Below are 19,640 nucleotides of genomic sequence, written 5' to 3'. Positions count from 1 at the left end.
TCCTTCGTTTGGGTTGTCAGTCGTTTGCTTCAGTTGGCTGGCAAAGGTGGCTGTATATCCATTACGAGCAACACAGCACTTTGCATTTCTGAATTGACAAGCAGCTATATTGACCTAGCACTTATTATGGGTCAACAGCTGCGTTAACCAACGGAAGGACTGAGGGGCAATTAAAATGAATTGGCAAAAATATATCTTCCTAATTTACTCCAATTTGTTATTTATGCTAACATTGTATGGCTTCTATGGTGACACTAAACAGAATGGACCCAATAATGGCAATTAACATAAAAATATAATGGCTAATCAAATTGACAGCAACTGTTTCTCATCATCTCGACACACAATACATTATCAAAACAAACTATTATGAAGGAGGTAATTTCAGTGTTCTATTCAACCTGCTGCATGTGTGCAGTCAGGGAGATGTGTACCAGCAATTACTGCTGAATCCAAAAAACTAAACAAATAACTTAATCGCTGTCGTCCTCCTTTTTTTCATTCTTCAGGAAGCAGTAATCAGGATTTACTAAAAATAAGTGGTGTATAATAGTATAATGATGATGCGTATCATAGAATAGCTAATAAGGAATAAAATAAGCTTCTGTGTTTTATAAAATAAATTCATATGGAGAAAGAGGGAAAGTAGTATTAAATAACTTTAAATGTAGAGTTTTTTAAAAAATGCAATTTATAAGTCTTGGTTAGGGCTTATGCATTGTCATGTATTGTTTAAAAATACTATTACAGTAACAGAACATGTATCTTGCACATGAAATCTCAATGAAATTTGCTTTTCAAATTACTATTTCATGTGCAAGATACATGTTCTGTTACTGATGAATAAAAATCCTTAATCTAAAACCATAGAACTGGGAGGTCAGAAATTTTCAGCATTTCAGCTTAACTGGCCCTTGACATTAGATAAACTACATTTGGCCTCAAACATTCTTTCCTAATATTTGTTCAACATTTGGCTTGAACCCTAAAAGGAAGTACTTTTTTTTAACTTCCATGGGCCATTTGCTCCATTGCCAAACTGGTTTTGCTGCTGGTTGAACTACAGTAATGTAGAATTATCTTATTTGTTTCAGCCCTGTGCTCAGTTCCAGGGTGACAAGTGTTGCCTCCTCTCCATTCTTAACATCTTGTTAATTGGAAATCTCCCTTCCTTCAGGTTATTGTTTAGAAGGTAGTTCCCTTGTCCTTTCCCTGTATGTTTCTTCATGTTACCCCTGTTCTTATGGTTTCACCTACAAAGATCAATTTATTAAATGATAATGCTGTTTCCTCTCTTCCCTCAAAAAGTGTTTTGAATACATGAGCAAGCCAGAGTTCATCCTAAATATATAATTTGATTTTTAATTCTTAGGTTCAAACTTTTTCTTACAATACTGCAGTAACTCAATTTTGCAGGAGAGAGGGGAGATAATTCCTGTCCTAATGAAGAAGGCAGTTGTAAGACCACTTTTTACAGTATTAGACTCTTCCATGAACTAGAATAATTACTGTCTGTCTCTAATATACCGATCTTGAATTGAAGATGACCAAGCATGTGGTGGAAATTCAGCTTGGTTTCTGGATGATATAATCTTGATCCATATCGGCTTGGTTTCAGATCTAGGTGTGGAACTGAAATCCGCTTAACCACTCTGTTGAATGATGTGACTGGGAGGAAGACAGGCAGAAATTAATGCTGATTTGCTTTCAAGCAAGTTTCAAGAACATCAACTATGATGTGTTTCTGGGTTGCTTCATGGGTGGGTTGACATTTGGCAGTGCTACACTGCATTGATTAAACTCCAGCCTTTCAGGTAGGCCTTCGAATTATCCATCTTAGCTCCTGTGCTTCTTAAAGTTTACATAAAACTGCAGGACAGAAGCTGTCTAGCAGTTTGGGGTGTGTTATATACCGAGATTGAGGCAGCGTTTCTTAAACAGTGGTTTTTTAATTTCAGCTCAGAACACGCAGCAACAACACTCAAGAACAATGCAACTTCATACATTTTGAACCAGAGAAAACCACACCCCCTAGCACAGTAATGACCAATTACAATTGAGAGCTTAGAAGTTGTAAGTTACAACCAATGGGATTTGTTCCCGCCGAAGTTCAGAGTCTTTCCAGATTGGTCTGTTATGCAACAGTGACCAATCCAACTGCAGGGTTTAGAATACTTGAGAGTCAATGGAGCTTGTGCCTGAAGCTCCAGTGTAGGTTACATAGCATAACACATAAGCAAATAAATAACAGGGTAAGGTAAGGCATTAGCAGTTTTAAACAGCTGCCTAAGGTTAGTGATGCAGTGGATGGATTCTGATGAAACAGATGTTATTTGTGTGTGTCTTACTGATCTGAGGGTTGCTGGTTTTCTGGTTCTGGATTGGGTTATACTTTCCATAGAGGATCAAGTATAAGACGCGGATTGTACGTGAGGAATCAAATGCCAGCACTTTAATAAGCTGTATAATTGTGGTTTTAAACTTTTGTATGGTTGGATTTTATATGGTATATTGAATTATTATATTGTGTGCTGTAAGCCGCCCTGAGCCAGCCTTGCTGGGAGGGTGGGGTAAAAATCTAATGAAATAAATAAATAAATAAATGTGTAGGTTGTTTGTGCCCTTTTGACCCAAACCTATAATTTTGGATAACAGTCATTGCCAGAAGCGTCTTTCATCTACTTAGACTGAGCCACCAGCCACCATAGAACATATTTTGGTAACCTACAAGGTGGACTACTGCAATGAGTTCTACATGGAGCTGCATTTGAACATCGTTTAGAAACTTCAGCTAGTTCTAAACATGGCAGTCTGCTTACTAACAGAAATGAGCCAATGAAAACATATATAATGCTTCCTTTGGGATGTCTACACTGTGTCCCAGTTCTTTCCAGTCATCATAATTCACCATACGAGTGTTAATTTTTAGTTCCCTAAACTGCTGTGTGCTATCTTTATCCAGAATGAACTGGTAAAATCTGTTTTGTTTCATTGGCCTTGCAGGGATGTTATCTTAATGGATGAGCAGATTATATTGCATTTTTGCTGTAGGTGGGTCTTTAGTTAATCAGCTGCTGATTTGCACTTTGTAATTCTTATTAGATACTGCTGTTTTATATGTTGTTTTGTATTTTATATTGTTTGATACCCTAAGTGAATACAGTCTCAAAATTTTAAAACATAAGCCTATGACTATAAGATCTACAACATAATTTTAAGTTTCCCGTACCCTGATCAGCCCAATCTAAAATATTCCAAAACAATTCAGCAATATACTAAATATCAGTGACCTCATTTTTCATTTTCTAGGCCATGATTTTCTAACTGGGAAGTAAACATAGATAACAAGGGAGACTTTCAACACAAACAGTAAAATATGAATTTTGCAGATATTTCTACATTTCACACATGCATAGGCACAGTAAAGACATAATATACTTGTGTTTTGAAGGAACAATACCAGTTCCAGAAAGCATGTCTGTATATATTGGATATGATACTGTAGCACTGAATTTGCAATGTATTCTGTAGTGGGCAAGCTCAACAACAACCACATCTTCGCAACCAAACCACATCAGCTAAAAGCCCTTTGAAAGAGAATTACCTTACAAGCTTTCCTCAGTGCTAGACGTGACAGTGCCCTCCATACCTCTTATACCTCTTATACCGGTAAAGGTGGTCCTTCAGGTACATGAGCTCCAGTTTAGCATAGGATTTAAAGGTAAAAACTAGCACTTTTAATGGGTAACCAGTATAGGACTTTCAGGGTTTGTTTGCAGCTGTTCATCTCTATCAAAAGAAGGGTGGCTGTGTTTTGAAGTAATTGAAGCTTCAGAGGTGTTTTTAAGGGATGCTTCACATACATCCTGTTATGTAGTCCAGCCTAGAGGTTACAGAAGCATGAGCCAGCATGGCCCGATCAGCAAAGTAAGGAAGGAACAATACCTTTCTCAATAAACATAATTGAAATGCATACCTATCAACTGCAACAACCTACTTCTCTAGCAACAAAACTGTATCTAGGAGCATCCCCAAACTTTTTTTCATTATATCCAATGTCAGACATGCCCTTAAGCACTAGGCGATCAGTTCCTTCCATAACATCATCCCTCCAGACTAGCATCACCCCTGTCTTCTTGAGATTCAATTTCACCTTGCTCCCTCAACTTGACCACTGCTTCCACAATCTGCTTCAGAACAGATTTAAAGTGCGTTTTTATTGCTTAATTCATACATTATAAAAATGAGTCTTGAAAGAGACCAGCTCACTTGACATCCCAGAGTTTCCAACAGCCATAGTTTGCTGTTATATCTGAACCAGCTAGCTATAGTTTGCATGTGCAGAGCAAACCAGGATCAAACCACTGTTTAGAACTCTAGTTTGCAAAGCAGCAGAAAGCATAGTTTGCCTGTCTGGATATGACAAAGTCGCATAATCAAAAATAATTAATTATCTTGCCACCAATGAGAGTAATACCATGGGGGGTGGGCGACAGGGCTTGCATGAATGAACCTGAAGTTCCTTCAGGGTTTGTTCATGGAGTGGTAAATCATGGTCAGCTGTTACATCTAAATAATGCCTTCTAAAAGGGGGAAAAGTAGTATTATAAGTCAGGCAATAGACAGGGTGAATTTACCTTCTTGGCTGGGATGAGAAACAGCACTGTTGATTATATGCTGGTGGATAAAGAGCTGCTTTACTCCTTGGAAAATTTTCAAATTCTGCCATACCTAGAAGGCGATCACTTTCCACTTCATCTCCAGGTCTGCCTAGATTTGGAGGCACTTCATTCAATATACCCAATTAATAATGTTCTGCTAGAACGTCAACGTTGTCTGGTGAAATGGTCCCCCAAGTTAGACCTAGAGGTGAAGGCAGTTCTAACAACCAGGGGTCTTTTCCTGCCGGGGCAGAGCGGTGCTCCAGCAGTGAGCCCTGGGCGCCCTGCCCCCTCCCCACCCACCCCCGCCATTATTCCTAGCCTGCCTGCGGGGAGCCCGGCTCCTGGAGGGGGAGTGCTTTAAACCGCCTTCCCTTGGCTTGCTCGAGTTCCCCGCGGCTGCAGGAACCCCGAGCAAGCCGGCTCCTGGAGGGGAGGGGGAGCGCTTTAAACCGCCTTCTCTTCCCTTGGCTTGCTCGGGTTCCCCACGGCTGCAGGAAGCCCGAGCAAGCCGGCTCCTGGAGGGGTGGGGGGCAGTTTAAACCACCTTCCCTTCTCTTGGTTTGCTCAGGTTCCCTGCAGCTGCAGGGAGCCCAAGCAAGCCGGCTCCTGGAGGGGAGGGGGGCAGCTTAAACCACCTTCCCTTCTCTTGGTTTGCTCAGGTTCCCCGCAGCTGCAGGGAGCCTGAGCAAGCTGGCTTCTGGAGGGAAGGGGGAGCGCTTTAAACCGCCTTCCCTTCCCTTGGCTTGCTTGGGCAGCCCCGGACCCTCTCCAAGGTGCTTGACCGCCTCAGTGAGGTGAGAGGGGGAGTTCCTCCAGCCACCCAGGGTTGGCGGCTCCTGCCAGGGCTTCCTCCGCTTCTTGCCTGCACTTCCTGCTCTGCCTGCAGTGCCTCCCGCAGTTCCCATGGCACTTTAGGTGCCAGCTCCTTCCTCCTCCTAGGCATCCAGTTTCCCAGGATCCACAGCTCCTTTCCTCTCAGCCAGACTCTCCCTGCTGCTGCTAAATTCCTGCAGGAGGTCCTGCGGAAAGGGTCCAAGTCATGGCAATCTGGCTGTAAAGGAAACGCACAGCTTGTAGCACCCTGGAGGATTGCCTTGGTGGTGGCGGTGGGGAGAGTTTGAGATCTTCTGCAAACATTCTGAAATGTTTGGTGAAAGAAGGGGGGAGAAGAAAGGGAGAAGAAAAAGAATCCGCTTGCCATGGAAATGATCACTGCCGTGATCAGGAAGATTTCTGCACACACGCAGATCCTTTGCAATATATATTTACATTTTGCACACTTCCCTTCAGCTGAAAGATTCAGGATCCCTCCAAATACAACATAATTCTTATGTTGTATTTGGAGGGATCCTGAATCTTTCAGCTGAAGGGAAATTTTTTTAGTTCTGCTTCCTAAGGTTTTCAAGGCATGAGACACAGAGATGGTTTGCCATTGCCTGCTTCTGCATAGAAACCCTCGATTTCCTTAGTAGTCTCCCATCCAAATACTAAGCAGGATCAGCCCTGCTAAACTTCTGAGATCTGAAGAGATCAGGCTAGACGGGGTTTAAGAATTCGAAAAATCCCACGACAGCTGGGATTTGCTCTCATGAGATCAGAGCCTCCCCCCCCCTTCTGCTGGCTGCCAGTGAGTAAGCGGGCGGGCAGGGAGTGGAGGAGGAGGAGGTTACTGCAAAGAGAGATACTGACAAACTAAGCACGGCAGCCTGATCAGGCCTGGCCCAGAGAGCCTTCACATTTTATCACAACAGTGTGTGGTTTTATATTGGTGCTGCTTTGTATTGGGGAAAGTCTTGTTGGCAAAGGAACTCATTTCCTAAAATGCCAGACACCATATTTTCTCATAGGTTCAGTGTTGCCTTCTTTCAGTTTGGCTTATTTCCAGCTCTCCCCTCCTTCCCACCAGTCCTACCACTCCTCTCTCCCTATTTGCCTTCCTTCCTTCCTCCCCTCCTCCCCATCTCTTTCCTTCTTTCTTCTTTCTTTCTTGCCTTCTGATATACTTCTGGTGATGTTAGGGGGTGTGGCATATGCAAATAAGTTATGCTAATGAGCTCCTGCACCTCTTTTTCTATGAAATGACCCCTGCTAACAACTGAAATTTTACAGTTGTACTGCCATGCTTTCAACTCCCCCATAAATCCAGAATATGCACTAGAAAGGTATGAGGAGTTAATTCAAACATTGAGGCCACTTTTAATAAGCTTCCCAGAAGGAAGGCAAGTGGGGGGGTGCAAAGATACCATCTAAACCTTGGAACGATTAACATTTCTACAAAGCAAAAATGATTTAATTAAGGCATACAACTCAGCTAAGAGGACTGAGGGAAAGAACAGGCAGGAAGCTTACAATCTCCTCTCGGCACAAAAGAAGGAATACAAACTTCTGGTGGCCAAACGTAAAAAAGAATACACCAAGGAAATGTGGGCTAAATTAATAGAAGCAGCTAGAAATAAAAATACATCTCTGTTATGGAGACGGGTGTCAAATAGAGCATCAACAGGGGCCCCATCATTATCCACCTGTATTTCTCCAGATACTTGGTTGTCATACTTCCAAAAAATTTATGAGGAGCCCCCATATGAGAAATCCATACAACCTCTTTCTGAACATCCAATAGGAGAATTGGAAAAATGGGCTCCTGTAACTGCTCAGGAGATAAAAGCATACATAGGATATCAGAAGAATGCTAAAGCACCCGGCTTAGATGGAATTCCTCCTGAATTACTCAAGGGGAACTCTATTGGCCTCTCTGTTCACCTTTATTGATGAAACAGGGCTCATCCCCAAAGATTGGGGTATGGCCATTGTGGTCCCCTTTTATAAGAAGGGCAAAAATGAGGACCCATCAAATTACAGACCAATCAGCCTTCTAAGTATCATAGGCAAGTTATACGCCAAACACTTGCTTACTAAATTTATAGATTGGCTTGAGCAGGAGGAGATTTTAGTGGAAGAGGAAGCTCGCCTTTAGACTGGGAGGTCCATGCTTGACCATATTCTGACGCTGCAACATCTTATAGAAAAATACAGAGCTAGAGGACAAGCGTCACTCTACACAGCATTTGTTGACCTGAAAGCGGCCTTCAACAGAGTTTCCAGAGCTAGGCTTTGGGAAAGATTACAGGCTTCAACAATTAACAAGCGTTTGCTGTATTTTATCCGGGCAATTCACGAGCAAACTGCTCTTAGAGTGAGGTGTAGTCGGTTAGGGCACCTGTCAGACCCCATCCCAACGTTAGGGGAGTCAGGTAGGGCTGTCTTTTAGCCCCCACATTGTTTCTCCTTTACATTAATAACCTGGTAAGTTTCATGAATGATACCAGTTTTCATTCCCCAAAACTAGCAGATCGATACATCCAAGTGCTACTGTACACGGATGATGCCATTATTCTCTCCAGAACTCCTATAGGGCTGAAACAGGCTCTGAAAAAATTCTCCCTTTATTGTGAAATTGAACATCTTAAAATTAACCGTCAGAAAACAAAGGTCCTGGCCTTTGGGAAAAATACAAGGTTCAGGTATTGAGAGCTTCAAGGACATAAGCTGGAACAAGTATCCAGCTTTAAATATTTGGGAGTCTTCAGCTTCCTCCCTCTCTCCACTCGAGAGAGTTCAATCAAAATTCCTTAGCGTGCTAATTCAGGTAGCCAAGTGTGTATCAAACTCCTGGGTTCGCTTGGAAACAGGAATGACCTGGGTAGAAGCTAGGATTTGCATTCTTTCCATATATAAATGGATAACGGACAGTATTAATCCAAAGGGATTCCCTCTCATTCTGTATGACCAATTTCAGAGCAGTTGGCTAGAAGCAGTCCAAATGTCCATTGAAAAGCTGGTTCCCCCCCCCCAAGTCCTCCTAAATCTTGGCATAGATTGGGCAAAATTGATTATTAATCAGAGAGTGCTAGATTTGGAGAGGCAAGCAGACATTTGCAGTTCACCAAATTACTTTTTTTCAGCAAGCGGTAGATATGTGGTTGCTCCTGCGGCCTATTTATATTTTCTTGAATCTTATAATACCAGAAGGGCTTTCACCCTAGCAAGGAGCCTTGCCGACTGCAGTAATAGAGGGTTGGTACAAAGGGATCCCTTACGCGCTCAGGCTCTGCACTTGTTCCCGGACTGAAATAGACTCTCTGTAGCATATCTTTTTTAATTGCTCTTTCCATACAGCAAGCCGAAAGGAAATCATCACCCCACTGCTGGAAAGGTTCCCAGGGAGGTCAAACAAAATTAAATTAGAATACCTGTTGTCGGATAGGAATCATCATACATCAAGACAGGTGGCTAGGTTCTGTGGCCAGGTATATAAGGAACGCAAAAAACCAGGCAAATATCCCTACTTTTATCAAAAAATGTTTTAAACTGACTTTTTAAATGGTTTAAAAGGTTTGAACAGTAGTTTTACTTTTTCCTTTATATTTTATATAACTTTTAAGCTTTTATGTTACTAAGGTTTTTACTGGCTCATAACTAGTTAGGATAGTATCAGGAATTTTTCTATTTGTCTTTTAAATTGTTCTATACTGGTCGAAGACTGTAATAAAAAACTGACTGACTGACTAGTATGATAAGTCTTTGTAGGACCATAGCCAGTGTTGAGGCGTTGAGGGCGGTGCCCCTTATTGAACCCTATCAGCACATTCTCTTGGGTACCCCTTCTTTATGATGCAAGTCCCTCAGCTGTAAGGAAAGCTATGCTAGAGTTAAGCCTAGTGAGCAATATCAGAAACACACCTTTGAGGGGTGGGGGTTGCTTCTTTCATGGGAATTTGCAAATTCCTTGCTGGCTTGGGTGAAGCTATTGGCCATCTTACCCTCACTTAGTGTTTCCTCATTCCCACAACTGCCTCCGTGGCTCCTTTGTGTTCCCAGTATCCGCTTCTCGAGTTCCTCTCCCCTGCAGGACATTTGCAAATGTGTTTGGAGATCGGTTTACAAACGGGAGTGGGTGCCTCAAAGGGAAACTTAATTACCCATGAGCTTGAAGGACAGCATTTCTACACACACACACACACACACACACACACACACACACAGACAGAGTGGTCTGCCCACCCCAAAAGCCAAGAGCAGCAGGAGGAAATCACTGGGTGAATTTCCAGGAGGCTGTTGACGAACGAGTCAAGATGGGGGCATTTCTGAATCTTGCTGGTCTCCGGGCATCAAGAGTAGCCTGTTCCTTAGTTGCAGGAGCTGAAAGGATGGGCTTCTTGCAAGCTGGTCAGGCATGAGAAGACTTGAGAATCTGCTGGTCTTATTGGATTTTTTAAATGGCCCTGCCTGCCTGGCTGCTTGGCTTTCCTTCTTCTCCATTGTCAGCATGCAGAAGGCTCCTCCGAGAACAGAGAAGGTAAAGGAGAGCCTGCTGCTAGCCTGCCAGCCAATTAGCAGGTCATTTCTGGGTGATGTCACAAGTAATGTCACCATGGTGCTCCCCCACCTCTACCCCCCAGCTGAAAATTTTCTAGGTGCAGGGCTGAGCCTTTGTAAAGTAACCTAATTTGAACCACTTTAGGCTGCATCAAAGCAGAACAAATTGTGAGACTGCAAATTTCCAAATACAGAATAACCTATGATACACAGCTATGGCTTGTTTATAAAAATCCAAAATATTATTGCGTGCATATGAGTTAAATGTAATCAGTGATTTATATTCGTATCCCAGTAGCAGATTTAAACATCTATAAAGTTCTGAATAAGTCCATAATTGGCTAGTCCCTTAAAGATGTTCTATGAAGCCAGGGCTGGCTTCATAATGAGGCTGCCTCAGGTGGCAGATTTGAGGTCAGTAGCTCCTATCCTACTACCCACCAATTAGCCAGCTGTTTGTCACCCACCTACTTCCATCCCTTCTCAGGAGATGAAATAAGCCCCTTGATCCCTGAGATTTCTTTAAATCAGGGCTGCAATCTTGCATGAGACTTACTTCCCATGTTCCTTACAGCATCATTCTGGTTGCAGGTTGCCAGGGCAACCATGATGGCTGTAAGGAACATAATCTCAAGAGAATTCAGGAAGCCCTATAGAGCATGCACAGCTTTTAAAAAGAGAGCTACAGGAAAAGGTACCATGAGTTGTCTTCTCCAACTACTGAGCAGGGTGGTGGTAGTAGCAACATCTTGAGTTGCCATTATGGCAAGCATTGGAGTCACTGGAGAAAATGCCATGCCATTCATGAGGCTCCTGTGTCCCTCAGAAGCAGCTTTGGTGGTTATAGCAGTAAAGTGATATTGGGAAAAATGTGTTTTGGAAAAGAAGCTTCATTTATGGTGGTTTAGATCTAACCCATGATAATACATTAGAGGAACTAGGCAGATTTACCCTTAAAGCCATTTTAAATTGTGTTTGGATTTAAGAATAAAAATACAGAATTTTTATGTGGACATTTTTATGTTTAGTTTACTGAACTGCTATTAATTGTTTTTGTACCTTAATAATCTTGAACTGAATCAAAGGATATATCCATATGAAGAATGTACACCAGAAGACATTTTATAAAATTAAAAATTAACAATTTAAAATCGAGTAAGTAGCACAGGAAATGTGCAACTTCACATGCTTTTTTGGTATGTGCTTTTTCTCAACTGTGTTCCATTTGTTCTTTTACATTTCAGTATTCTGACAAGGCCCTATACACCCAGCTGTGCTTTTACCGGTACATTTTTGATCTGGACTATGCAATGGAAAAACTTAGTGATCAAGAGAAAGGTATGTTAAAACACTGTAATTACCTCGTGAGTTTGGAAATTTGCATAATAAAAGGCAGTCCTACTTTGTTGTGCTACTCCAATATGCATCATTCTGCTAGCATCATATACACAAAGTCAGTTGACTACATGAATTTAAGGAATTCCCTGTATAAGAATGGAGCTGCATGTCTAATAATCCATTGTATACCTTTTGCTCAATTGAAGCAGCTGTGTTTGGGGAAGGGATATTTTAAACTCATTTCTAAGAGGTCAGGCTGCTGATGGTGCTTCTGTAACTCTTTCCTTTTCTGGAAAGGCTTTCTTAAATTAGATGACAGTAAAATGACTCTCAATACAACACAATACAAACTGAAAGAGGTTTTGTGAGACTTTATTTACTACAGTGTTTGCCTAATCATTGTACATGTGTTTATCATAGACATTATGTTTTATAGATGTGTCAACATTAGTGTATATTATGTCAGCAACCAAAATTTTTACAGAGAGTAAAATAAATTTTTAGTACCTTCAGAAGACACAAAGGTGTTTAATCTAGGTGTACCTTAAGATCTGTTGAATTTTGTCCCACTTCCGAACTTGGTCAATCCACATGTGGACAACAGAGAACAGCAATTAGAGGGTTCTGCCTGATTGGAAGTGTGGCATGTAAATACTTTTTAAAATATAAATAAGTATGAGGAAAGTTGGATTAGATTTGGAATACTTATCAGGTATAGTGCATTAACTCCCACACAAAAAATCAAGTTTGGAATTGTGACCCTTCAGATTCAGAATTTCTGAGTATCCGGAATACTACTAAAGTCAGTAGGAAACAATAATTTCCCAGTTACAAACAAGGCAAATTGCTTTTTAAAAGATTTCCCTGTGCACTATGGCCTTTTTCCAGTGCCTGCACCAACCATAGAATGTTGAGCAGGTGTGAGAAGACCATAGCAACAGCCACATTTGCCAGGTAGCAGTGCCTGGAATGTGTGGGCAAAGTTCTGAAGTGGCAGTTGGAAAGGGAGGTGACAGTTGGGTGAAGCATAGGGGGGATGGTCATTTCCAGAGGGCACCTCAGAGAAGCCTGTTCTTAAGAAAAATCAGTTTTTCCACTAACCCAGTTTTCAGGAATATGCAGTGTGGACTAACTGTGTCCCTTTCCTGGGAGAACACCTGATTGGTGGACAGGACATGATCCCCTAACCGAATCTTGCAGTAGAATACAGGAACCCCCCCCCCAAAAAAAACCCACCAGAAAATCTCTCACACATACAGAAAGTGTTTTCTATTTTGGGATTCCATAAGAACAGATGGACTTCAGTCACAGGGCGATTTCGCACTAGAGCTGCCTCGCGGCATAGCCGCTGTTTGCCCGGCACAAACATGTCAATTTCACACCCGAAGCTGCGGGGCTGCATTTTGACTTGCAGCTTCGCCCAATTTCCTCTGCAGTTTCGTGATCCTGGTTTTTGAGGATCACGAAACTGCGGAGGAAATCGGGCGAAGCCGCGGAGCAAATGGCGGCTGCGCCGCGAGGCAGCTCTAGTGCGAAATCACCCACAGGCTTTTCTCTCACCCCAGTCTTCCCTTCTGTGGCAAACTTTTCGCAACAACAATCAGGAAAAACTTAGGTCCCTGCTCCTACTACCCTTTCTTCCGGGCTACCTGGAGAATGTTTTACTTCAATTTTTCTGGCAACACAGCATGTTTTCTATAAGAGTCAATGGTATTCTGAATATTCAAAATTAGAATATCTGCAATTACTTAAAATGTTTGGAATTATAAGATTGAAATATATTCAGAATTGTCCATATCAGTGAATTCCCAATATTTACAAATTCAGATTTTATGACCTTATTATTTTGTGCTCACTTCATCTTTCTCATCAACCCCAGCCTTTTAAAACATGGGGGATTCCCATCTGTTTTGTGGAAAAGTACTAAAAGTTTTTACACTGTATTGTGTAAATGTATGTATCTGTGAGAGTATCTGTGCACATGCATATTATTTAAGGTGTGTGGAAGCAGAAGGTGCAGGTATGATGCTCCTCCCCACCATAGCACCACAGATTGGTTCACTTAATTCATGTAGCCCTTTGTTCGACTCCTGATAAGTGTTTTGGCACAAGAGCCTCTTTTCAGAAGTCACCCAACTACCAGTTAATGCATCTTTTCACTGTAATAGATAATATGGTTAGGTCTATAGACTGTCTTCCACTAAGTGAGAGTTGTCTTCTAACTTAGGAAGATTCTTACTTGTGGACTCATCAGTTTACAATATCCCCCCCCCCACCAATGCTCCCTCTAAGCTATAGATTCCTATGAGAAAAAAAATCTACTTTGTGAGCTACTGGCATTAAAGTTGTGAGCAGGTGATTTGGCTATGGCATAAATTAGTTTGCTCTGGAGCTATCCTTCCTGAGCGAAGACGAATATGTGTGAGCCGGAGGCTAAAAAACTGTGAGCTAACTCACACTAACTCAGCTTAGAGGGAACACTGCCCCACACATACAAGTAGCAACAAACAAAAATATTTAAACCTAAGTTAACACAGATTTAACATTAACAAACTAATGTATGAGGAGGGGACAGACAGTTCCACTCTTGATGGCAACAGTTTCTCCTTGGTCAGGCACTTGCTTCCATCCTCCCAAGAAAGCAGCTCTCTTTTATATTTCCAGAGGTTGGAGGAGAGAGGCGGTTGCTATAGTATGGAATGTTTAAGGGCTTTATAGTTGCTAGGGGAGAAAGCTCAGTCAGAATTGCACACTTTAAGCATTACTTTACTACTGTTAGGTCAGTCTAACTAGAGTAGGGAAATTTGACATAAAGCCTGGGGTCAGAGGAGCTGTGTGTTAGTGGTAATGTTTGTCTGAGGATGAGACGCAAGTTTTAGCCTTGGGATCCAGGAGCAGGAGCAAATAAAATTTTACCAATCACCAGCCACAAAGTAACAGAAAAAATAGTTAACGCTCCTTAAAAATTCATCAGCTCGTGGAGTGGTCCCTGTCCACTCTTTTGACTGGATCTTGTTTTCATCTATGGTCTGCAATTAGATTACCATGCTTACTTCTTGGAATGTTGGATAATCTGACCTTTCTTTGTAATAACACACACACCCCAAACATACACACGCCTTTGTTCTACTTGTATCCTTACATGGCTATACTTCTGCCTGCTGAGGGGATGCATTTGATAAAATAGATTTTGGATTATGCTGGAATAATTTTTTCATCTTTAAAGTAACACAGGACTCTATCATTTTGGTTGGGTATCCCTGCAAAATTTGCACAGTAAGGTTTCATGCAGGGTCACAAAGAAACATCACAAAGAATACTGGATTTGCTTTCAGTGACAGGTTATATAATAGGTCTGCTGGCTGAGAGGACTGGACTCCATTTCAAGAAGTGGTCCTATGGAGTCTTGTACGTTTGCACTCCTTCACATACAAAATTCTGCTAACCTAGCTGAAGAAGACTTTTTTTTTCTGAATACCTTTATTGTAGAGCTTGCTGACTTTGAAATACGAAATTCCTAAAGTTATCAGAATAATGCCTAAAGTAAAAGTGAGAGGTTAAGTTACACTGAGATATCTTATTGATTGATACAAAGTTGGATATTAAGAGCATTGTTTGTATCTTCAAAGTGGTGTATTTCAGACTTCTTCACATTCTTCATTTTTATACTCTGGTTCAACAAAACTAAATGCATGCCCAGTAAATACTTTTACACAGTTATAGTGCCATTTTACACTCCCACCTTCATAAAAATACTAAACATGCTTGGTTTAGTTTCTGGATGAATAAACTGTAAAATTGCATTTAGAAAAATGAAACTGTTAGGCTGTATGACCTACATGCAAAACACAAAATCAAACTTTGAACATTTGTTTGTATCCTGTAATTTAAACATTGTTTTTCCTCTGTGTGTTCATAACTTGGTGTGCCAAATATCAGTACAAAATAATATTTTATGGATGAGTTGTTAGAAAGCTTTACAAGAAGACCATTCATAATGGTAGTATTTCTCAGAGTTACTAATAGGTGGATCGTCAGATGTCTCTTTTAGCAGGTGGTGGTTATCCAGGAAAAGTATGTGCAGAATACTGCATCTGTATCTGAAAAGAAACCTCAAGATAAAATGCAACATTTAAAAATATTGGACATTTCCATAAGTGATTATGTAGTAATTTGACACTGTACTACTAGGGCAATATAAATATTTAACTATATGAAGGGCAATATAAATATATGAAGCTGCTTATACTGAATCAGACCATTGGTCCATCAAGGTCAGTGTGGTCTGTTTAGACTGCCAGTGGCTCTCCGTGGTCTCAGGTAGAGGTAGTTCACATCATCTACTACCTGGTCTTTTTAACTGAAGATGCCAGGAATTGAACCTGGTACCTTCTGCATGCAAAGTAGAGGCTCTTCCACTGAGCTGCAGCCCCTCCCTTATGATTGACTTGGCCATACCTGTGGTAAGTTGATCATCAAATTCATTACTGAAGTGAGTTTGAAGATAGCCTGTCACATATCGACTAGGTTCATTATGAATATTTTCATGTGCCATCATTCTGGTGGTGGTGGTGGTGAGAGTGCTGTCAAGTCACAGCAGCCAACTTATGGCGACCCTGTAGGGTTTTCAAGGCAAGAGACAAACAGAGGTGGTTTGCCATTGCCTGCCTCGTGTAGCAACCCTGGATCTCTTTGGTGGTTTCCCATCCAAGTACTAACCAGGGTCGTCTCTGCTTAGCTTCCAAGATGAGACAGATCAAGCTAACCTGGGCAAGCTTTATCTTGTTTGCTTCAATGAGATTTCAATGGGTTTACTTTTAAACGTGACTTTGAGTATAAAATGTATTAATGTGATTGTTAATAAATTGGTATAATTAAATCTTAAGAGTATAATTCAGTATCTTAATATCTGTAAGTTTTTTCTTTATTTTGCCATCAGAAAGTTGACATAGTAGACTAATCAATGATTTTTTAAAAAAAATTGTTGGAAAATACAGTTTTAAAGCAATGGGTGAGAATTTTTTGTAGATGTATTGTGGTTATACAGTTGATAGTTTTTATTTCCATAATGTTTTTTACTACATAATTATACATCTTAATTACGTAATTACTATCATAATTATTATGTAATTACATGTAGTTCCACTAATTACAAAATCAGGAAGTATAATTATGTCGTAAAAAATTCTGAAATCTTATTTTATGAACTGGAGATCATTTAAAAGGCCAATTGGTGATCTATTTTCTTTTCTTCCTTAACACATCCTGATTTAATTCATGGCCTCTTTAAACCAGCAAATCACTAAGAACGTTACTAACAGAGATCAACATCTGCCTTTACTGGATCCCCCCCCCCCCCCCCCCCCCCCCCCCCCCCCCCCCCCCCCATTGTCCATTTATGCTACTGCAGCTCCGGTAATCTATCAGAAGATTTAAAAAATTAGTTGCTTTAAAACATTTATAATGACAACCTACTAAAAGTGTAAATAATATGAAACTGGAATTAAATAGATTACTGAGAAGCAGAGCTGTCAGATGGATTCTAATTGGGTTTGGATTTAGAAATCCTAGCTCAGTGGTAGATTTCCTGGATTGATCACTGTGGTTGTTTATCCTCACATTGTCTCAGTTCCTTTTTTTGTGGCCTGGTGATACCACAATCAAGAATATCAAAAAGCAGTTTGCAACTTAGTAATATTGAATAAGCTATAGTTGTGATTATTTTTATGAGCACTTTATTTTGGGAACCCTATGCAGACATTACAGTGCCTATATAGAGATGAGTGATTTTGCATGGGTTGCTCCCAGATTTTTAATTGCATGGAAAGAGCTCTATGCTTCCACAGTTATTTCCCTCTAAGCTGCACTAGGGGGTGCTGGCGCACAAAATTTTAGATGCCACCTCAGAGGTTTTTGCTTCTGCACACAAAGTCCCCCCACCATTGGAAACAATGGAAGATGAGGGCATCTCCTTCTGGGACCCATAGAATTGGACCCCCTGTTAGCTAAATTGCCTTGTTTTCTTATCAAGCTTGGGGTAATTATGATATTAAAGGGCAATTGGCATATAGCACATGGACATAACCAGTGTTCCCTCTAAGCTGAGTCAGCATGAGCGAGCTCGCAGTTTTTTAGACTTCAGCTCACATGTTTTTGTCTTAGCTCAGGAAGGATGGCTCTAGAGCAAACTAATTTATGCAGAAACCAAATCACTCACTCTTAACTTTAATGCCAGTAGATCATAGAGGAGAATTTTTGCTCACAAGACTCCATAGCTTAGAATTAGCATTGGACATAACCTGTGTATATCAGAGTCAGAATTCCCAGAGCCCGTGAATAGATGAGGAGACCAGGTTGCTTTGATAATTGGTCTTTTACATAATAATTCTCAATAATACTCAAGCATACCAAAATAACTAGCACACATACTAGGAAAATTAGGCAGGAAAAAGACAGCGACTTTCGCTTTCGCAGGAATATCATTGGTGGGTGATACATTACCTGTCCAGTGAGATGAGTAGACCATGCAGCGAAAAACAAAGGAAAAGAGAAAGTGAATGTGTCGAGCTGGCCAGTGACACACGTGGGATGGAACCGGAAAGGTGGGTTGGGGTTCAGAGCTCCAAGAGCGAGAGAGATATCTATCTGCATGTGCAGAGAGTCTCTCTGAAGTAGCCAATTTTGTGACCTGAGGCAAGAGCTGGGCACTCTCTGGTTCCCAGGAAATGTAGAAGGCAAAAACAATACCTTGGATGGATAGGACAAAAGAGATGACGGTTGGACAATTTAGGGTTGATGTGCATAAGGGAGTGACACCTCTTGGGGCAGGTGTGAGGTAAGGGAAGGGGGACAGGAGGGTGCAATCACTGTAATGATTTCATGCTTTTCATGGACGTTATCTGGATTGGTGGCAGGGAGGCTCCATCGCATCTTTTATTTCTGGCTGGGCATCTTTTGTTTCTGTCTTTGAGGATGACTCAGTGAGGGAAAGGAATGTGGTGCATGATGGAGAAGCGATCCCTTCATGGCTGCTGTACAGGAACATCTGGCCTCTTCCAGAACATGCCTCCTGTCTGGTCTGCTGCTGCTTCTGTGTTCATGGAGATGGAGACCAGGGCTTGTGTAGATGCAGAGTGGAGTGTGGGCAGAAGTATTCTGTGGTCTTGGGTCCAGATCTGGCTTGGCATGTGCCTGTGGTTAGGCTGCCCTGGCCACAGTATACAGTCCATAGTCCGGGATGGGGCACCTAACTTAGGATCACAGCTCTGTCCATTTCCCTGGCACCCAGTTCACAGTCCAGCAAGGCACTGGTAGTAAAAGAGTCCCTTTAACCTGGAATGGCTTTTTGGCAACACCCCTGGTCCAATCTTTTTGAAATTTGGGGTGATTTGTGAGGAGCGGCACCAGCAGCTATGCTGCAAATTTGGTGCATCTACCTAAAAAAACAGCTACCCAGAGTCCCAGATACCCCCAGATCGATTCTCCATTATAGCCTATAGGGCCTATTGACTGTAATGGTCCTCATAGACTACAATGGAGCTGGGGGGAAATGATTTTTTTTTTTTGCACAACCCTATTGTGCTTTTCAGTATGATTTATAAGCTGACTTGAGTTACAGAGAAAAGTGGGGTATAAATATTTTAATAAATAAGTAGGTTGATAACATTTGTTAGGTTAGGCACGGTTCTGACAGTGATTGTTCATCTGTTATACTTTTTTAATTGTTATTTTTTAATGTTGTGGTATAATACAAACAAAAACATACAGTACATACAAAACATAAATGAATGTGGGGGGAGATAAATTCTTTGGTCATGCAAAGAAAAGAAAGATCATTTTGCCATTTTTACGTTTTTCCAGTGATAATTATTAGACTGTTTCATCATTTTAACATTACTTTTTTACAAAACATAGAGGAAAATTTTAATTATATTTTCTCAAGTTCCTAATCAGTTTAGCTATTCTCCTGTCATAGTTTTAATCCAAGTATAGAATCTTGACCAAACTCTTTAAAATTATCTTCTGTATGATTCTTCAAATAAAAAGTCAGTTTATCGCATTCTGCTGCTTCCAATATTCTGTTAATAGTTTCAGTTCTAGACGGTATTTCTGTTTGCTTCCAATATTTAGCCAACAAGATTCTAGCTGAAATAACTACATACATTATAAAATGTAGATCATTTGTCTTACATTGATCAGGAATAATGCTTAACAAAAATAGCTCTGGAGTGAAGGGGATGGATATTTTAAAGATTTTTTGTA

At 41.0% G+C, this 19,640-nt stretch overlaps 1 protein-coding gene across 1 annotated transcript in view; it reads left to right on the top strand.

The window, feature by feature from the left end:
• The window catches only part of LOC107123940 (DNA polymerase alpha catalytic subunit-like), a 359,842-nt gene that overhangs the window by 267,911 nt on the left and 72,291 nt on the right, over positions 1-19,640 (top strand). Inside the window, exon 15 of the mRNA XM_015427290.1 lies at positions 11,285-11,378. Coding sequence (XP_015282776.1) covers positions 11,285-11,378 — 94 coding nt within the window. The remainder of the gene's footprint in view (positions 1-11,284; positions 11,379-19,640) is intronic.

This window comes from Gekko japonicus, unplaced genomic scaffold (assembly GCF_001447785.1).
Source record: "Gekko japonicus isolate JY-2015 unplaced genomic scaffold, Gekko_japonicus_V1.1 scaffold1514, whole genome shotgun sequence".
NCBI classification, from domain to species: Eukaryota; Metazoa; Chordata; class Lepidosauria; order Squamata; family Gekkonidae; genus Gekko; species Gekko japonicus.
This window is presented reverse-complemented; position numbering and strand designations above follow the sequence as displayed.